The sequence below is a fragment of the Saccostrea cucullata genome, unplaced genomic scaffold (genome assembly GCF_032062105.1).
Source record: "Saccostrea cucullata isolate Sc308-1 unplaced genomic scaffold, CSIRO_AGI_Scuc_v1 ctg523, whole genome shotgun sequence".
NCBI classification, from domain to species: Eukaryota; Metazoa; Mollusca; class Bivalvia; order Ostreida; family Ostreidae; genus Saccostrea; species Saccostrea cuccullata.
Window position 1 is genome coordinate 135,010 of NW_026920820.1, and position 16,085 is coordinate 151,094.

A 16,085-nucleotide genomic window follows, 5' to 3' on the forward strand; every position below is an offset into this window, starting at 1 on the left:
CAGGATATGGGGACTATGCCAGGTGTTTTTTCTGTGGTGGAGGCCTAAGGAACTGGGACAGGACTGATGAACCATGGATGGAGCATGCCAGATGGTTCCCGCGGTGTGCCTTCCTACGGAACAACAAGGGAGATAAATATGTAGCCAGAGTACAGAGAAGGCATCAGGAACAGGTTTCTATTTTGTTAATGAATTTATTTTTGATGTCTTAGACCTGTGTGATTAAATGAAAACCTAGCATACATTTTGAAAGAACTGTGGAGTTGATTTAAGGAATTCATTGTTTTAATTTGTGGGTAGGCCAGGGCATTAAAGTCTGTTGGAAACTTGAGCTAATATGCTGTAATGCAGGAATTATCGCATATTTCTGCATTTATTTTCCTGAAATGCCCAGCAAACTAGACAGTGATTCCTAATATTTACATCTCTGTGTAAAATAGAAAAATTAAAAAAAAAAATTAAGATGCTATCATCTCTGAAGTTTAAATGCAACTGCATTCCATGTAAGTTATGTTCATAACCCCCACCCCAGAGGAACAGATGAAAACCTGTGGAATTGACTTGCATATTAGGCACTTGACCATTCACTTGGAAAAATTAATATTATGTTGCAAATATCAAAGAAATACATACTACATGTACACAAAGTTAAAGTAAAACTTTTGAAGTGTTTGGTAATGTAAATGTCATCAATTTATTGTAAATTCTATTTATTTCAGGAGGCTGGTCTCCAACCATCTTCACAACTTCCACCTCCAGTTGGTAAGACATCAAGCGGGACAAAAAGTAATCTGTTTATCATTACATGTATTATGATTTCCCCGTACATGTACCTACTCCAAGGTCATGATCATGCATTGTACTTGATAGTATATTGCTAAAGATATTCATGATTATTTTTTTTTACCTAATTTTGCAAGAGGAACTACTCTTATTTAGCAAAAAATTCTTGTGACCTCTGATAAATAATACACTGGCAAATTTGTTAACATTTTTACTATAATTTGACATCTGGGGTTACCTCAAGATAGTAACTACTTGATAATACTAAATGAATAAATTTCTTCTTCTTCCAGTAATGTGCCTGGTTCCAAAGTTTGGCATTATTGCACATGTTTAAAAGATTAAAATCATGCTGAGGAAGATCTCGTTAAAATCTGGATAAAATCTTCAATAATTTAAATGGGTAGGATCTGGGGCTAAATTCTGGCTTTGAAGGCCTCGAGTGAACTATAACTGGTGTAAGTGAGTTTGAGATTACTACTCCGGCTGGAAAGAAGGAGTCCTGATAACATTTTAAGTGACAAAATGGTTGTAGGAATCTCTAAATATTTTCTCTAGTGTTACTGCTGTTTACAGGATGTAAATGACTAGATGGTGTCGATGTATCCATTCACAATCCTGTACGTCATGGTGGCTCGTGATGTTATCCGCCTGGACTGCAGGGTATCAAGATGGAGATGATTGAGCATGGATGTTATGCTGCTCTCCCTGCTATAGTCGCCCATGATGTAACGTGCAGCTCTTCGTTGTACCACCTCTATCTTATTGATGTGGGTCTTGTTGGTATGATCCCATACTGTAGAGGCATATTCCACCTGAGGTCTCACTACGGTTGCCTTGATGGACCGTGAGAAACCAGAAAGATTACGACTCAGGAAAGAAGTGGTGGTGTTGGCTTTTGCTGGTGATGCGTATAACTTCACATTTTCTGGGTTGAAGCTCATCAGACACTCAGACTCCCATACTTGTAGCTGGTTCAAGTCTTCCTGGAGAGTGCTTGTGTCCTCCTCATAACCTATCCTACGGTACAGCAGGCAATCATCAGCAAATAGCCTTGTTGTTGATTTGACTCGGGATGATAGGTCATTGATGTAAACCAGAAACAACAGTGGGCCAAGCACTGTGCCCTGAAGTACTCCAGATGTTACAGGAGCAGGTGATGACATCTCTCCATCAACAACTACTTGTTTTCTTTTGTCAGATAGGAAGCTTTTGATCCACTCCAGGGTCTGTCCTCTCACACCATAGTGCTCCAGTTTGATGGCTAATCGATGGTGGGGGACTTTATCAAAGGCTTTGCTGAAGTCAAGTAAGACTGCATCTATCTGTTGGTGTTGGTCGAGGCTGCTTGCTAGATCACAGATTGTTGTTATCAGTTGACTTTCGCATGATCGTCTCTTCCTGAAGGTTACTAAGTCACTCTGTATAGAAGACAGATGAAAACTTTTGATTCAAGATATCTGCCTTATTCTTTGGACAGGAGTGAAGCAAACCCTCTTTCCGCAAGGGAGAGACACCTGAACTGTCACAGCGATTATTCTTGATGTACGAGTATATCATCTTGTTGGAATGGCCCTCCTCTCCTAACATATTGTTAATATATTTGTGGTATGACCTTCTACACTCTTTCCTGTTGGTACTCTGGGCCTCACGATGTTTTCTCCAATCATTCTGGGTGTTTGTTATCCTATGTGCACGACGTTTCCTTCTACTGAGTCTGTCTATCTGGATGTTTCTATCACACCATGGTTGATTGAAGCGATTTGAAGTGAACTTTGATGGTACATGTGTATTAATGGAATGAGTGCAGATCTTCTTGAAGTCATTCCACATCAATCTACTGGTGCATTGTTGATGGCATGTTGATGAAATTTATCCAGATTCTCTGTTAAATCAGAACTAATAGTCTCGGTGTCTGCTTTAGACCAAAGATATACAAGTCTCCTCACTGGATGGCGTTGATGTGGTGTAGAGTTGATGTCAATTAATACAATGTTTTGATCGCCAAGTCCTGGAAGTGATCTTGCTTTATTAAGAAGGGATGGTCTATTTGTTGCAAAGATGTCAAGGATGTTATTACCAGTGTTGGGAAGTCGATGACTTGCTGACATCCAAGATCACTAAATGTTTCTATAAACTGTTGACTGATGGTAGTTGGATAGTTACATGTATATCCATCAATTGAATTACCAGCATGCTCCAGAATGCCTCACGTTTGGGTCTAATACTCTGGAAGTTTATCATGATTATAGATAATATCCTTGCCTTGTTATTGTGTAATGGCTTTTTGAATTGCTCTTGTTTTGGAGAAGATACGAGAATAGGATCACCAAAAAATGAAGTGTTTGGTAGAGTATGTATACTTGATGGTGTCGATGATATAGTGTCACTATTTAAAGATAAATTAAAATCTTCAAAAAGACTGGTGTGGAAATTAGGAAGGCCACATTGACAGCAGTACCAGCTTAAATCTGGGTTTTTCTCGAGGGGCAATATTATACCAATATATACATTTTTATCTTATATTATTGTAAACAGAGAGAGATGAGGAGACTGCAATAGCCCAGGCCCTGAGGGAGATGGGATACACCAACCAGATTATACAGAGATCCATGAATAACTGGAGGAGAAACCTCAAACCTGGTAAGATTATATAGAGTCCAGCCCTCTTAACCTATTAGTCAATCTACCAAGGTCAAGGTCAAAAGGTCAAAGTTGTTAAGAGTCCAAAGGTCTTGTCACACAGAATACAAATGAAAGTCCCAGTACCAACCATTTAAAAGTTATGGCAAGAGTGTGATATTTTTTAAAGTCAGTCAAACTCCAAGGTCAAAAGGTCAGATTTGGTGGTACCAAAAGCAAGGTCTTGTCATGAGGAATACTCCTGTGTCATATGCTCACCTACTCAAAAACTACAAGCAAGGTTAAAGTTTCTTTTCGGACAAACAGAGCATTAACTATGTACCCCTGAATTTGTTTACAAGGGCAAAAAACTACAAGTATTTTGGTCATTTTTTAAGGACAATGCAAAAAATGCATCCTGTTTACTGATTTTGTGTCCAATAGAATATTATGTAAAAATCTTTAACTTTGAAGGAAGAAGACACCCTCCACCCATGACTGCGTCTGCCATACTAGACATCATAGAGATACTGGAGAGTCAAGATCAAGAGAACACAGAGAGGCCGGGGGAGACCCCCTTAACAATACCAGGTAACAGCAGTGACTCTAATGTGGTCAAGTTAACTAGTCCATTGACTACAAATGATGTATGGAGCATATGTCATTGATAATTTCCTTCCCAGCCTTTCCCTTTAAATTCCTGCTTGAAAACCCAGACATAATTGCAGATTATCTTATCTTTGCATCTCACATTTGAAAATCTTTCTGAAAAAAAATTCTTTGAGTAATCCATCTGAAAGTAACTTCCTTGTAATCGAGTTACTTTAATTTTTATTTAAGGCAATAAGTATCAGTTCTGAGACAAGGTCTAGATATCCTGTTGTATAGCTTTCTTATTCTTAGAATTATTTTTTACTTATGATGTCATGAATTGTAGGAATTGACCCCTCTGCTGGGGAGGTGAACAGAGTGAATTCTGGGAATACCGCTGAGAGCATGACCTCTGTAGGTGCATCAGCACTAGAGGGTAAGACATTGTTTTGTTACAATGGTTGTGTATGATTTAATATACTATAAATGCAGTATCTTGTACATGTAGCAGCGTAGCTATACCTTTTTCGTTGAGAAAAGTTATTTCAAGTTTTGTAATTACGACTTTAATTTCATTTGAATGATAAGTGAAATTTAAATGAATTAAGTTTTGGGATTTCCAATTATATTGACATGTTATCCATTAAAATTGTTCAGGTAAATGATCTTGAAATGGGTAAATGCTCGGTAAATATATTGCCGTATATTGTTTAAAGTTTGATAACTCCTCATAATATCTCAGTATTACATTTAAATGTATGTGATGTGCTGATTTGGGAAGTGACTTATTATTGGAAACAACAAAAATTAGAATAAAATATTATTAATTTTAAATAAATAAATTGGATCCTGTGGAGAGAACAATTATAGGTTAAAGGTTACATGCTAGAATGAAGTAAATATATTTAACATGAAAGTAAGGTTTGAAATTATGGACAACCTAATAAATTATTTTGTTTAATTAGCAGAAATCTTTTATAACTTTGTTGCTTTGTTGTTGTAAAGGGCTGCTCTGTTTGGCCATACTTTTATACTAGATAAGTGTAACCTATTTAAATCAGGATGACATATTTGCCTTTAAAAACTGGAGAGTTCTTCCCCTTTACCTACATGTGAAATAATCTTGAATTGATGTTCTTAATTATGTAGAAAATCGGACAGATGCAAGACTGGATAATCAACCAAGAGAATATGGATATGATCAAAGAGAAAAACAAGGTAAAGATTATAGCTACATGTGCTACATGGCTTATAGGCTTAAATAGTCTAATTCACTACAGCTATCTCAGAATATGCCTCAATTGTATCAATTGAGCATGATTTATAAACCTGCAGTTGTAGGGTTGGTTGTTGGAATATTATTGAAATTACTGTGTATGTCCATATTTCTATCTGTCTCTCCTCTGTATGTGTGTAGAACAAAAATGTTAGAGTATTTAGATCATCTTCTGTCTGATGCTAAGTATATCAAAGCCAAATATCTGGATTTGTTACATATTTAGATAATGAAATTCAGGCTTTTATTGCACTTTTGAAGGATAGGGGTGGGTAGTTGAGTAGTTTGGGGGGAGGGGGTTGTTTCTGTCTCAATTCAAATTAATGTGCTTTTCCAAAAATCACATTTTATCAGAGTTTGCTTTTTTAAGGGGAATGAGGGTCCTCTAGGTGTTTTGAATACATCCATTCTAGTTCTTAATTTCAGGGTTTTTATGCACCCTGATCAATAGATTGGGGGCACATAATGTTTTTGTGCTGTCTATATGTGTGTTTATCTGCAAACTTTAACCTTTGCCATAACTTTTGAACCATGAGAGATAGAGACTTGAATTCATATTTAGTATGTGACCTTGACTGTGAACTATATGCTAAAAATAGCTTTTTGAATATTCACCAAAACTTTTGACCCATCGGATATAGAGAGTGCATATTTGATATTCAAACTTCACTAATTGAGTTCTTTCAAATGACACCAAGGTCAATGGCCTTGTGATCTTTATGTTAAAAATAGCTTTTTTCAACTTTGTTGCTGCTGTGCACTTCATGTTTTACAGATACTTCTTGTTTATTTTTACAGAGAAGCAGGTACTACAGGAGGACTTCCTAGGTCTGACAGAGACTATAGTGTGTAAGGTGTGTTGTGACAAGGATGTGGCCGCCGCCTTCCTGCCCTGCGGTCACTTAGTTTGCTGTCTGGACTGTGCCCCTGCCATGAGGAGGTGCCCCCTCTGTGCAGAACTCATCAAGGGCACAGTCAAAACTTACTTCGCTTAATTCATGACTCTTGGTAAGTAGAAATATACTGTAAGTTGGTTAGAAAAAAAGCTTGGTTATCCTATACACAGAATTAATGTTCTATCAAATTATCTATACTTTATTTTTGGCATCTTGTGGTCTTTATACTTACAGTTCAACAGACTTTTTAACATGGTTTTTTGCAAAAATCAGGGGGGTTAAATTTTCCATAAAAATTCTCTGGTCCAAGGACTATTAAGCTAGTAAATTTCACAAGTCCATATTATAAAATTACTGGTCTAAAGTTATCAAAAAACATGCTTAGTTTTAACCAGTTTTTAATTTGATTACAGTGGGGGTTTCTGTCAGTACTTTGGGACTGGGGGCTTCGGCCCTAAGAATTGGGAATTTCAGCTTCAATTTGGCTTAATTACTTGGGGAATCTTCCAGAAAACCCAGACATTAAAACAGCATTGTCAGAATGCTTTGTTTTTGTCTTTGTAGTACTTAAACAAACAATTGTTATCACAAATCAAGACTATTCTTGGTATGAATTATCTAATTACTTGCATCAAAAACAATAATGGTATGAATTAACTAATGAAGAAAACTCCAACATGGCTGAACAACCACAAAACCCTGTTTGAACTCTACTTTAAAACATGCAATAAACAAACTGAATTTGATCGCATATTTCGTAAGTTTTTTATGAGATAACTTCCATTACATTTAGGGAAAATATAGGCATATTTTCATTTGGGACTGGGACAGAATTTCTGAAATGGGCCCATTAAAATCATGGGATTAAAATTTTTTTTTCTCAAAACTACTAGTCCCACGGACTATTTGACTAATTTGAAGGTAACAATTAGCTAGTTCTCCCCCATAAACTTTGGGTCATGGAGCTTGGACCACCGTATTTTAAACCCCTGATTCGAATTAAAGTCACATTTTTCTTGCAATAAAACTTAAAATTATCGAGTTTCAGTAAGAGGTACAGGCCTTATATTATGAAATATTTTATGTTAAAGGTGCATATTCTCTAAAATCATTATCTTAAGTTTTAAAAGTCAATGTTCTAAAAGGAATTTGTTTATAAATCATATGATGTTAAATTTGTTTGATTCTTACATAGGTATTTACAAATTAATTAATTGAACTTTCTTTGATACTATTTTGGTTGAAATCCTCAAATTGACTTCTTACAGATGAGTATTTTTCTAGGTACTTTGCACATTTTCGATACTTGTCATGATTTTGTCAAAATGCAGTGCAGAAAAATGACAAAGCTGCATAAAGAAATCATGTGAAAGGATAGGATAATAAAGTATTGTTTATCTTTCAACAAAGTAGATTGTAAATATTGAAAAGTATTTTTTTTTTTTTTACATTTATGGTCTGAAACTTTGAAATTTTGTGTTAATAGGTAACTTTCATGATGCTAGATTTCAGGAAGTTAACCTGAAAAAATGTCATCTTCTTAACATGGAAAGCAGTCAAACAAATGAGAAATACTTCTATCATCTTGCACCTTAGTCAATAGTGTCATATTAAAGTACAGAAAATACAGAAGTTACATGAACTGCACTGTTTCTGTACGAAGGCAAGGCAAAAGTATGCTTTAAAATGAATGGATACAAAGATGGTTGCATTTGAAGAGAAACCATGAAAAAAAACATTTAACTCTCATTATATATATCATCCAAGAGCATATTAAAATTCTACCAATTATTATGTGTGAATTATGTTTAAAGTAATGGAATATGATCAAAATTAAGTTATAAATCATTTTAAAAATATATTTTGTTTTCACCTTTAAGTAATTCCACCCTCCTATGATCTCATAAGTTTTTGCAAAAACTGTATTAGTTTAAATTCACATCTAATAGAAAAATATCTCTTGGAAGAATGCTTTACAATAGGTGTTATGATAAATATAGTTCAGTTAAAGAATTCAAAAAATGCATATTTTCTATAATTAATCAATTATTCAATCTTTGATAAATGTTGACAAGGGCAATAACTCCTTCTAAGGTCTCTTCATTCTGGCATTTGCTTTACTGTAAATTAGTTTACCTGACATTCACAATTCAAAAGTATCTTTTAAGCAGGAAGTATTTAGGAACACTCAGCATCAGAATAATGCATTTTAACCAGTTTTTACATATTTTCTCAATATTGTTTACAAAAAATGTACAATTTTTTATGTGGACATACAATTCCATTTATTTATGTTTCGCATCTTAAATAATATGGTGACCTATACATTTTTTCGCAATAAATGAAAAGTTTAAAGTATATTGAATGAAAATAAATGCAGTTTTTGTACTTTGAACCTATAAAATTGTGAGGGTGGAAATTCCTCAAACAATTTTGCATTAAGACAATGTGACCTTAATTTGTGCGAAAAACCATGTGAGTTGCATTGAGCTGTAGTTTATTTAGTTTATAAGGAATATGTTATCATTATATGTTGGTATTAGCCATGTCTTACTTGAGCACTTGTTGAGAATCATTTGTGATTTTTTTGATATAAAAAAATTACCAAAATATGTCATTGAATTTTTCAAAATTTTGGGTTTGGGTACATATATTTAAGACCTAGGAACATGTAAAAGTATAAACTATTTATTTTTAGGTACATGCAAGTGTATATATATGCTCTCATCAGATCTCTTCATCACGATTATCCTACTCGATCATCTTCCACCTCCCCGTGGTGAGTAGGGGGCAATGGACAAAATTACAACTTGGAGGGTCAAACGCCCAGTAAAGTGAAAGAATTAATCTTCAAGGCTAAAGGAAATATAGGAGGAGTTATTAAAGATACATGTGTCTCTATGATGTAGAATGAAAGTAACTAGCATTGTGTGTGAAAGAAATTACAATCTCTATCTGGACTTAAAAATACCTAGACTTTGATCTACAAATTTACCAACATGGACAAAATGTAGGAAAAACTGATGAAATAGAACAATTGTTTCTAGCATAAGATGATAAGTTAATAGTTTAGTTGCAAGGAAAGAATGGCAATGTAAGAGCCTGATTGGACAATGGGTTTTACTGCTATAGCTTGGTTTATAGCTATGCTTTACCAAATATGCTAAATGTCCATATTTTAGCTATGAAAGACTATGTATGTTGAATGTTCAGTTTTGCTCAACTACAGACTAAATCCCTCATTTCAAAGAAATAGCATATTTCAATGTTATACATATTTACACATGAACATTGTAATATGATATTGTCTAAAAACTTAATATTTTTAACAAAACTATATTTATCAAATTTCAAGGCACTTTTACAGAAACCATGTTAGTCACTTTTTATGCACTTTTCAGATAATTATAATAACAAAACTTGATTTTTGATTTAATTGATCATATTATCAGAACATATTTGTCACTTATATCAATTTTATTTTGATAACCTATTCATGAAAAAAAAAATTAGAATTTATTTCAATTCACAGAAAAGGAATAAACAGATTTAGATAGGATTTATTGAATAAAAGGATGTTGTTTAGTTGACCAAAGAAGCAAGGTGATGGAATATGTAAAGTGTAATTTATTGTGAGCAAACAGGCAAGCTGACCGAATAACTTCAAACAATGAGTCTAGCAAAGAGAAGATGTACACATTTCATTTATCTCATGCAGATTTTAAGAACTAGGTATGTTAAGGACCTTTTTTGCCCCTTTTATTGAATGACATTCAAAGTAATCAGCAATTTTAATGCCTACTGAGGGACAAAATTTGGCCAACTATACCTTTTCTTTTCAATCAGTATGGTTTGTTTACACATTTGAGAAGGCTTTATGAATAATATGCTGCTTTATAGTGAACATCTCATTTTATAGTTATATATATCCATCATCCTTTGCATTGCCAAGCATTTACTCATCCTTGCTGCTTTGTACATAGGATACTAATGTTCATATTGCTACTAATCAGTAGGTTATTTTTTTTTTAATTTATTCATTTGTACTTGTTTAATTAGCTATAATTTCATTTTGTTGAATAGTTAATTGTTGTTTTTGTCCAATTTGATAGTTTTTCCCCTAATAAATTCGTGAAAAGATGCTTTTTTCACTGTACATATATGTTTATATGCTTGTTAATACAAAACTAAAAGTTATAGTATTCTAATGATATCCCAATTTTGTGAATTTATACATGTATATCATGAAATAGAAAAATTAAACTCACACAAGGGAAGAAGGTATTTTACAAATACACAGGAGACCATCTGACATATTCTCTTCTTTACATGTACACTTTTATCAACATGGAATTGTAGATGCTTTTTTCACTGTACATATATGTTTATATGCTTGTTAATACAAAATTAAAAGTTATAGTATTCTAATGATATCACAATTATGTGAATTTATACATGTATATCATGAAATAGAAAAATTAAACTCACACAAGGGAAGAAGGAATATTTCAAATACACATGAGACCATCTGACATATTCTCTACATGTACCCTTTTATCAACATGGAATTGTTATATTTCAACAGGAAAAATTATTTAAAAACTGTATTTCATGTGTTGATGTGTTACTATTATAATGTAATACATAGTTACATGAATAATTGAGTGTAAATTGTTATATAATTATACAAATGTACTTAAATATCAATTGTATAGTTATTGTGCAATTATTATTTTCATGACATGGTTGCAATTCTTCACAAATATGAGTGGATTGCTTGACAAAATAAAGAAGTTTGTATTTATTGATCTTGTTTAATTTATTGGAGAAAAGGTATACCGACAGTATGATATCAATAGCTTATAACAGATGAGGTTTGATGTAATGGATAAATAGCGCGATGATCACATTTTAAAAAGGCATTGGATTAGAAAATACCGATATTCCTCATCTGATTTCATGACTGTTTTCGTACAATGGAAAGGTTTAAAATGACATTAGCGCCTCTAGTTCATGAATAAAAGGGGGTGTTGAATATAAGAATGAGCTATATCATATTGTATTACAGCAAATATGGATATATGAATGAATGAAGGTTTCTCTAGGGTCTAAATTGTGCAATTTTCTTAAGTAAGATAAACAACTCAAAAGTATTGAATTCTTTTTTAAAATGTAAACGAAGGTAATGCGGGATAATAACATGAAATGACACGGATCACCATTTCACCTCAATACTCCGGTGTTGATATAGTAAATATACCGAAAATAGCGTTTGCCTCTCTAGCTTATTGTTTAATATATAAAGGGATATTCTATGAACAAAAGATGAAAGTCTTATATTTTCTAAAAAAAAAAAAAAAAGGATTGAAATAGAACAAGCATGTATCAAGTATAAAACTATTGTGAACTCACCAAGCTCTCGAGTTGATCAGAGGGGGATGACTTCTTTCCTAGATATATCACAATGGTCACACGTTAAGAATTCTAACCTGAAATGGATGGCAATTCACTCAGGCACTCTAACATGGAGTGGCTTTCTGGAAATGTAAAACACATGATTGAGTTCATGATATTTTTAAGAAATAGTTAAATTCTGAATTGTCCATTCACCCGAGGATGCTATTTATCTTCACCCTTTATTTAATAAGAGCTTTTTTTCTTTCATTCCAGGTTATTTACATGTACCTTTACCTTCACACACAGGTATACCAAAAGTATATATGTTTTAGCATAAAGCCTGATTAAACAAAACAACTTTTGTCTATTGTCAATTTCTAATTTAACCTTTGATACACATTGCTGTCTTTAAGATCCAATACCCGTGCTAAAGAAAAACTTGATATCTGAAACAGCAGGTACATGCAAATTGCCCTTATCGGTTCATGTTACTCTATAGCTAGATACTCAAAAAGAAAATATTGATCCAATCTAATCCATTTTGAATTGCACATCTTAAGTCTTTCATGCATTTTTTTTATGGATATCAGTAGTTTCTTGAAGATGACATCATAAGACTGAGACTTTCCAAGCTACCCACTGATTGGGGATTTTCAAAATCTAAATTTAGCTGAGTTTTTCCAGCCTAAAAATATCTCAATATAGTAGTGTTTAACTTTGAATGATTTTATTTTAAAATTTGCTCTAAATGTAAGTGTAGTAAAAATTTTGAGTGACAGTTTACTGTTATATGGATTTAAAGTGTAATGTGATCTTCATTAATTTAGAAAAACAACTATACGGAAATAAGTAAGTAATCATTCCTGGTCAAAAGTTATGGTATTTTTTCTCTCATAAAATCACATATATTGCCAGCGATCTTTAAATGATGGAAATTTATAACATTTTTATAGGGAATGTTTTACTGGGGATATTTAAAAATGAGTTCAACATGTTCAATCCTACAGTATATTTTAGAATCACATTTCACTTAGATACAAGCATATGGGAGTGTACTAAATGGTATAATTTATGGTGTAAAGAAAGTGTTGTTTAATTATTTAGCCTATTTCAACAGGACATAAGATTGTAGACTGGTCTTTGGCTACACTGATTGGCAGAGCTTTGCCTTTCAGTTAACTGAATGCCCAAGTTAAAAATTATATCTCTTATATAGACTTTGTTGTCACAATGTATCCAAGTTAAAAATATAAAGCTTTTCTAAGTATTTGTTGGTATCATAATCGTGCAGATGCGAGCAAGTCGTGGAATATTCATTGTTATGCAAATTTGTGCTAAGTGTTGCTTAAAGAAAATAATGTTCCATATGATATCTCCTTTTACAAAACAGTGCTACTTTTGCAGCAACAAAAGAAAATGCTATTTTTTTTCTAAACATTCCTATTCCTAACACAAGTTTTGCCTGTTTAATTTTTTTTAAATATATTTATAGAATTAAGACCAGTTATGTTACTGTATGGCTGCTCAAAGCCAAGGTTACAAATTATGTAGATTCAATTCCAAATACAATCATATACTCTGTTCAAAAATGTTGATACCCAAAGAAAGGTCGCTCCAATACTCATTCAGAAAATATGACCAATGTTGAAGTTTTTCCAAAGTAAGAAAAAAACTTTAAAGCTATGGTTTAGGATTGTTTTTTTCTGTTTTTTAAAGACACCATACTCTAATTTCTAGACCAAAAGTGTCTTGAAGTTAGATCCTATAGAATAGTCTCAATACATACTATTATATACATTAATTGTACAAAGGATATACACGAGGTAACTACAGTCAAAAGCCTCCAGATTTATTACAAAAGTTCAAAGTTTTTTTGAAGTTGGAAAAAATGTAATACTCTCGATTACCGCGGCATAAAATGTACATATGTACAATCATGTAAATTAGCAGTGCAGCTTATAATTATTAAAACTTTTTTATAATTAGATCAAAAGAAAACACAGAATCGAGAAACATGAAAGAATACATTTCACAGATTGTGCAACTTTATTAAAGATTTAAAGAAATATAACTTTTATTTTGATATTGCACTGTCAACAAATTCCACTATGAAGAGAGATTACCCACTTGGCGTAGTTGTATCGATCAATAAATTGCTGGTTCCAATCCAGAGAGGATAACATAGAGATATTTTGGTGGCCATATAAACCAAAGTCTCATTTCTAATATTAAGCGCTAATAGGTAAAAGGTCATTTCAATGGTCATCTTGGTAAGGTCTAAATTTGCAGGACCTGATCGAAAATATGAGGCATATGTTTAAATATTAAATGCATGTATATCGTACGAGATGAATTTAATATTAAGAAATGTAGAACTCGTTACAAGAACAGTATATTTATCATGGCCTTTTACTTTACCCTTAATTCATATGAAAATCAATAAAAAGAAAGAGGAACATTCTCAACTCAAGGTATGAACAGCTGTTTTAGTGACCGTGGATGTTTGATTTAGACGTTTTGAGGAATTACATCTATGATTTATCTCATGTTTTAATTTTTTGTGTGATGGACCTGTATACACAAATTCATTTGTAACATTTTCTTACGAGGTCTCCATAGGAAGGAAAACATTTGGTGTATATTTCACTTTTTGGTGTATTCAAAAATCTTATCGGCTAAAAAATACTGGAAGCAATTAAAACATCCTGTTCAGTAAGAAGAAAACAATCAATGATGCAGTTGTTCTTATCTGATCCTATCATGGCACTTAAAAACCTCTTAATCGATTCTACAAGATTCCCTGGGCGCTAACAACATGAACAATGAAATTAGAAAATGACAAACAGATCAGCCGAATGTGCGCTTGAAAAATTGAAACAAATCATCTATAATTTTCTATAGATTTTGTCATTTACTTGAAGTCATAAAGGAAAAAAATAAGTTAATTTAAGATATTTTTTTTTATTTTGTTAGAATATGTTATAGATGCTGTTGAGAATTTAACCTTAAATCACATTGAGACATACACCCCCTACCCAACCCACCAGTGCACGTGTGTTATACGATGTGTTTACACCTTGAAAAAAGAAAATTAAAGACTGATGAAAATCTTATGACAATGTTCTTCGTAAGATCAGAAGTTGATACAATCATAAAGTATTCTTTATTTATTTGATATTCCAATTCCTTTAAAATTGGCAAATATATGAGTTGAACTGCCTCAGAATTCAACTTGAAAGTAAATCAAACATATATGCAGACATATTACATAAATAAGACAGTGCTCTTCCTGCTTTAGACATGCTAGAGTTGACGAAATACAGAGATTATATTGAAATGTGTTAACACCGGCCGCTAGTGTTCCCAATGATGATCATTGAAACACTGGGGATTTCCATAAACACCTTGTATATTTGGGAAAAAAGAATTTTCTTATGATCATGCACATGTGCTTTTTTAAGGTTGTAGATTATGCTTTAATTAAAGAATGACAGTAATATAAACAGAAATCCATCAAACTGCACACACTTTTATTGGTATATTGGTTTGCTAAAGCTGGAATTTGCTTTAAATTTTTCATCATCATTTAATTATGAAGTTAAAAAATGTCCAACTTGTGAAGTATTGAGAAAAGTAAAGGACTAACCTGATCTAGTGTTGAGCAAATATATCTCCTTACAATCAGTACCTCATACAATGAGCAAATTATCCTTATGACACATGCTCATGTAAAAAACATATGTATTACACTTGATACGCCGCCTATTGGCTTTCTATATCCCCAACCTTGACATGTTCGATGTTGCAACTTTATCACTTTTTCCCTCACTCCCCAGTGTTACTAAAATCTTTTGACTAAAAAATGCAGGAAACAATTTAAAAAATCTTGTTCAGTGAGAAGAAAACAATCAATGATGAGTGTTCCTGTTTGATCCTATCATGGTATTTAAAAACCTCTTAATCGATTCATCAGGATTCCCTGGGCGCTAACAATGAAATTAAATAAGGACAAACAGATTAGCCGAATGTGCGCTTGAAAAATTGAAACAACAAGTCATCAATTTTCTAGAGATATTGTTATTGACTTGAAGTCATAACATACGACTTCTAATTAAAGGAAAAATTAAGTTAAGATCTTTTTTTTTATTTTGTTAGAATATGTTATAGATGCTGTTGAGAATTTAACCTTAAATCGCATTGTGACATACAGTCATGAAGTAATCTTTATTCGTTTAATATTCCGATTCATTTAAAATTGTCAAGTATATGAGTTGAACGGCCTCGATCAGAATTTAACTTTAAAGAAGATCAAACAGACATATTACATAATATATATAAGACAGTGCTCTTTCTGCTTTAGACATGCCAGAGTTGACGAATTACAGAGAATATATTGATATGTGTTAGCACTGACCACTAGTGTTCCCAATGATGATCATTGAAACACCTTGTTTATTTGAAGAAAAAGAAGGATTTTCTTATGAATTAACATGCACAGGTGCTTTTTTAAAGTAGTAGAT

The 16,085-nt window shown here is 32.7% G+C and overlaps 1 protein-coding gene across 2 annotated transcripts in view; it reads left to right on the plus strand.

Annotated features, from left to right (window-relative positions):
• The window catches only part of LOC134258339 (uncharacterized), a 38,925-nt gene extending 27,952 nt beyond the window's left edge, over nt 1–10,973 (plus strand). For both annotated transcript variants that reach the window (XM_062740861.1, XM_062740860.1), the window contains exons 4-11: nt 4–173; nt 720–762; nt 3,322–3,426; nt 3,880–3,996; nt 4,343–4,432; nt 5,146–5,214; nt 6,071–6,280; nt 8,867–10,973. In XM_062740861.1, the coding sequence (XP_062596845.1) occupies nt 4–173; nt 720–762; nt 3,322–3,426; nt 3,880–3,996; nt 4,343–4,432; nt 5,146–5,214; nt 6,071–6,267 (791 nt within the window). In that variant the 3' untranslated portion in view covers nt 6,268–6,280; nt 8,867–10,973. The remainder of the gene's footprint in view (nt 1–3; nt 174–719; nt 763–3,321; nt 3,427–3,879; nt 3,997–4,342; nt 4,433–5,145; nt 5,215–6,070; nt 6,281–8,866) is intronic.
• The last annotated feature ends 5,112 nt before the right edge of the window (nt 10,974–16,085 follow it).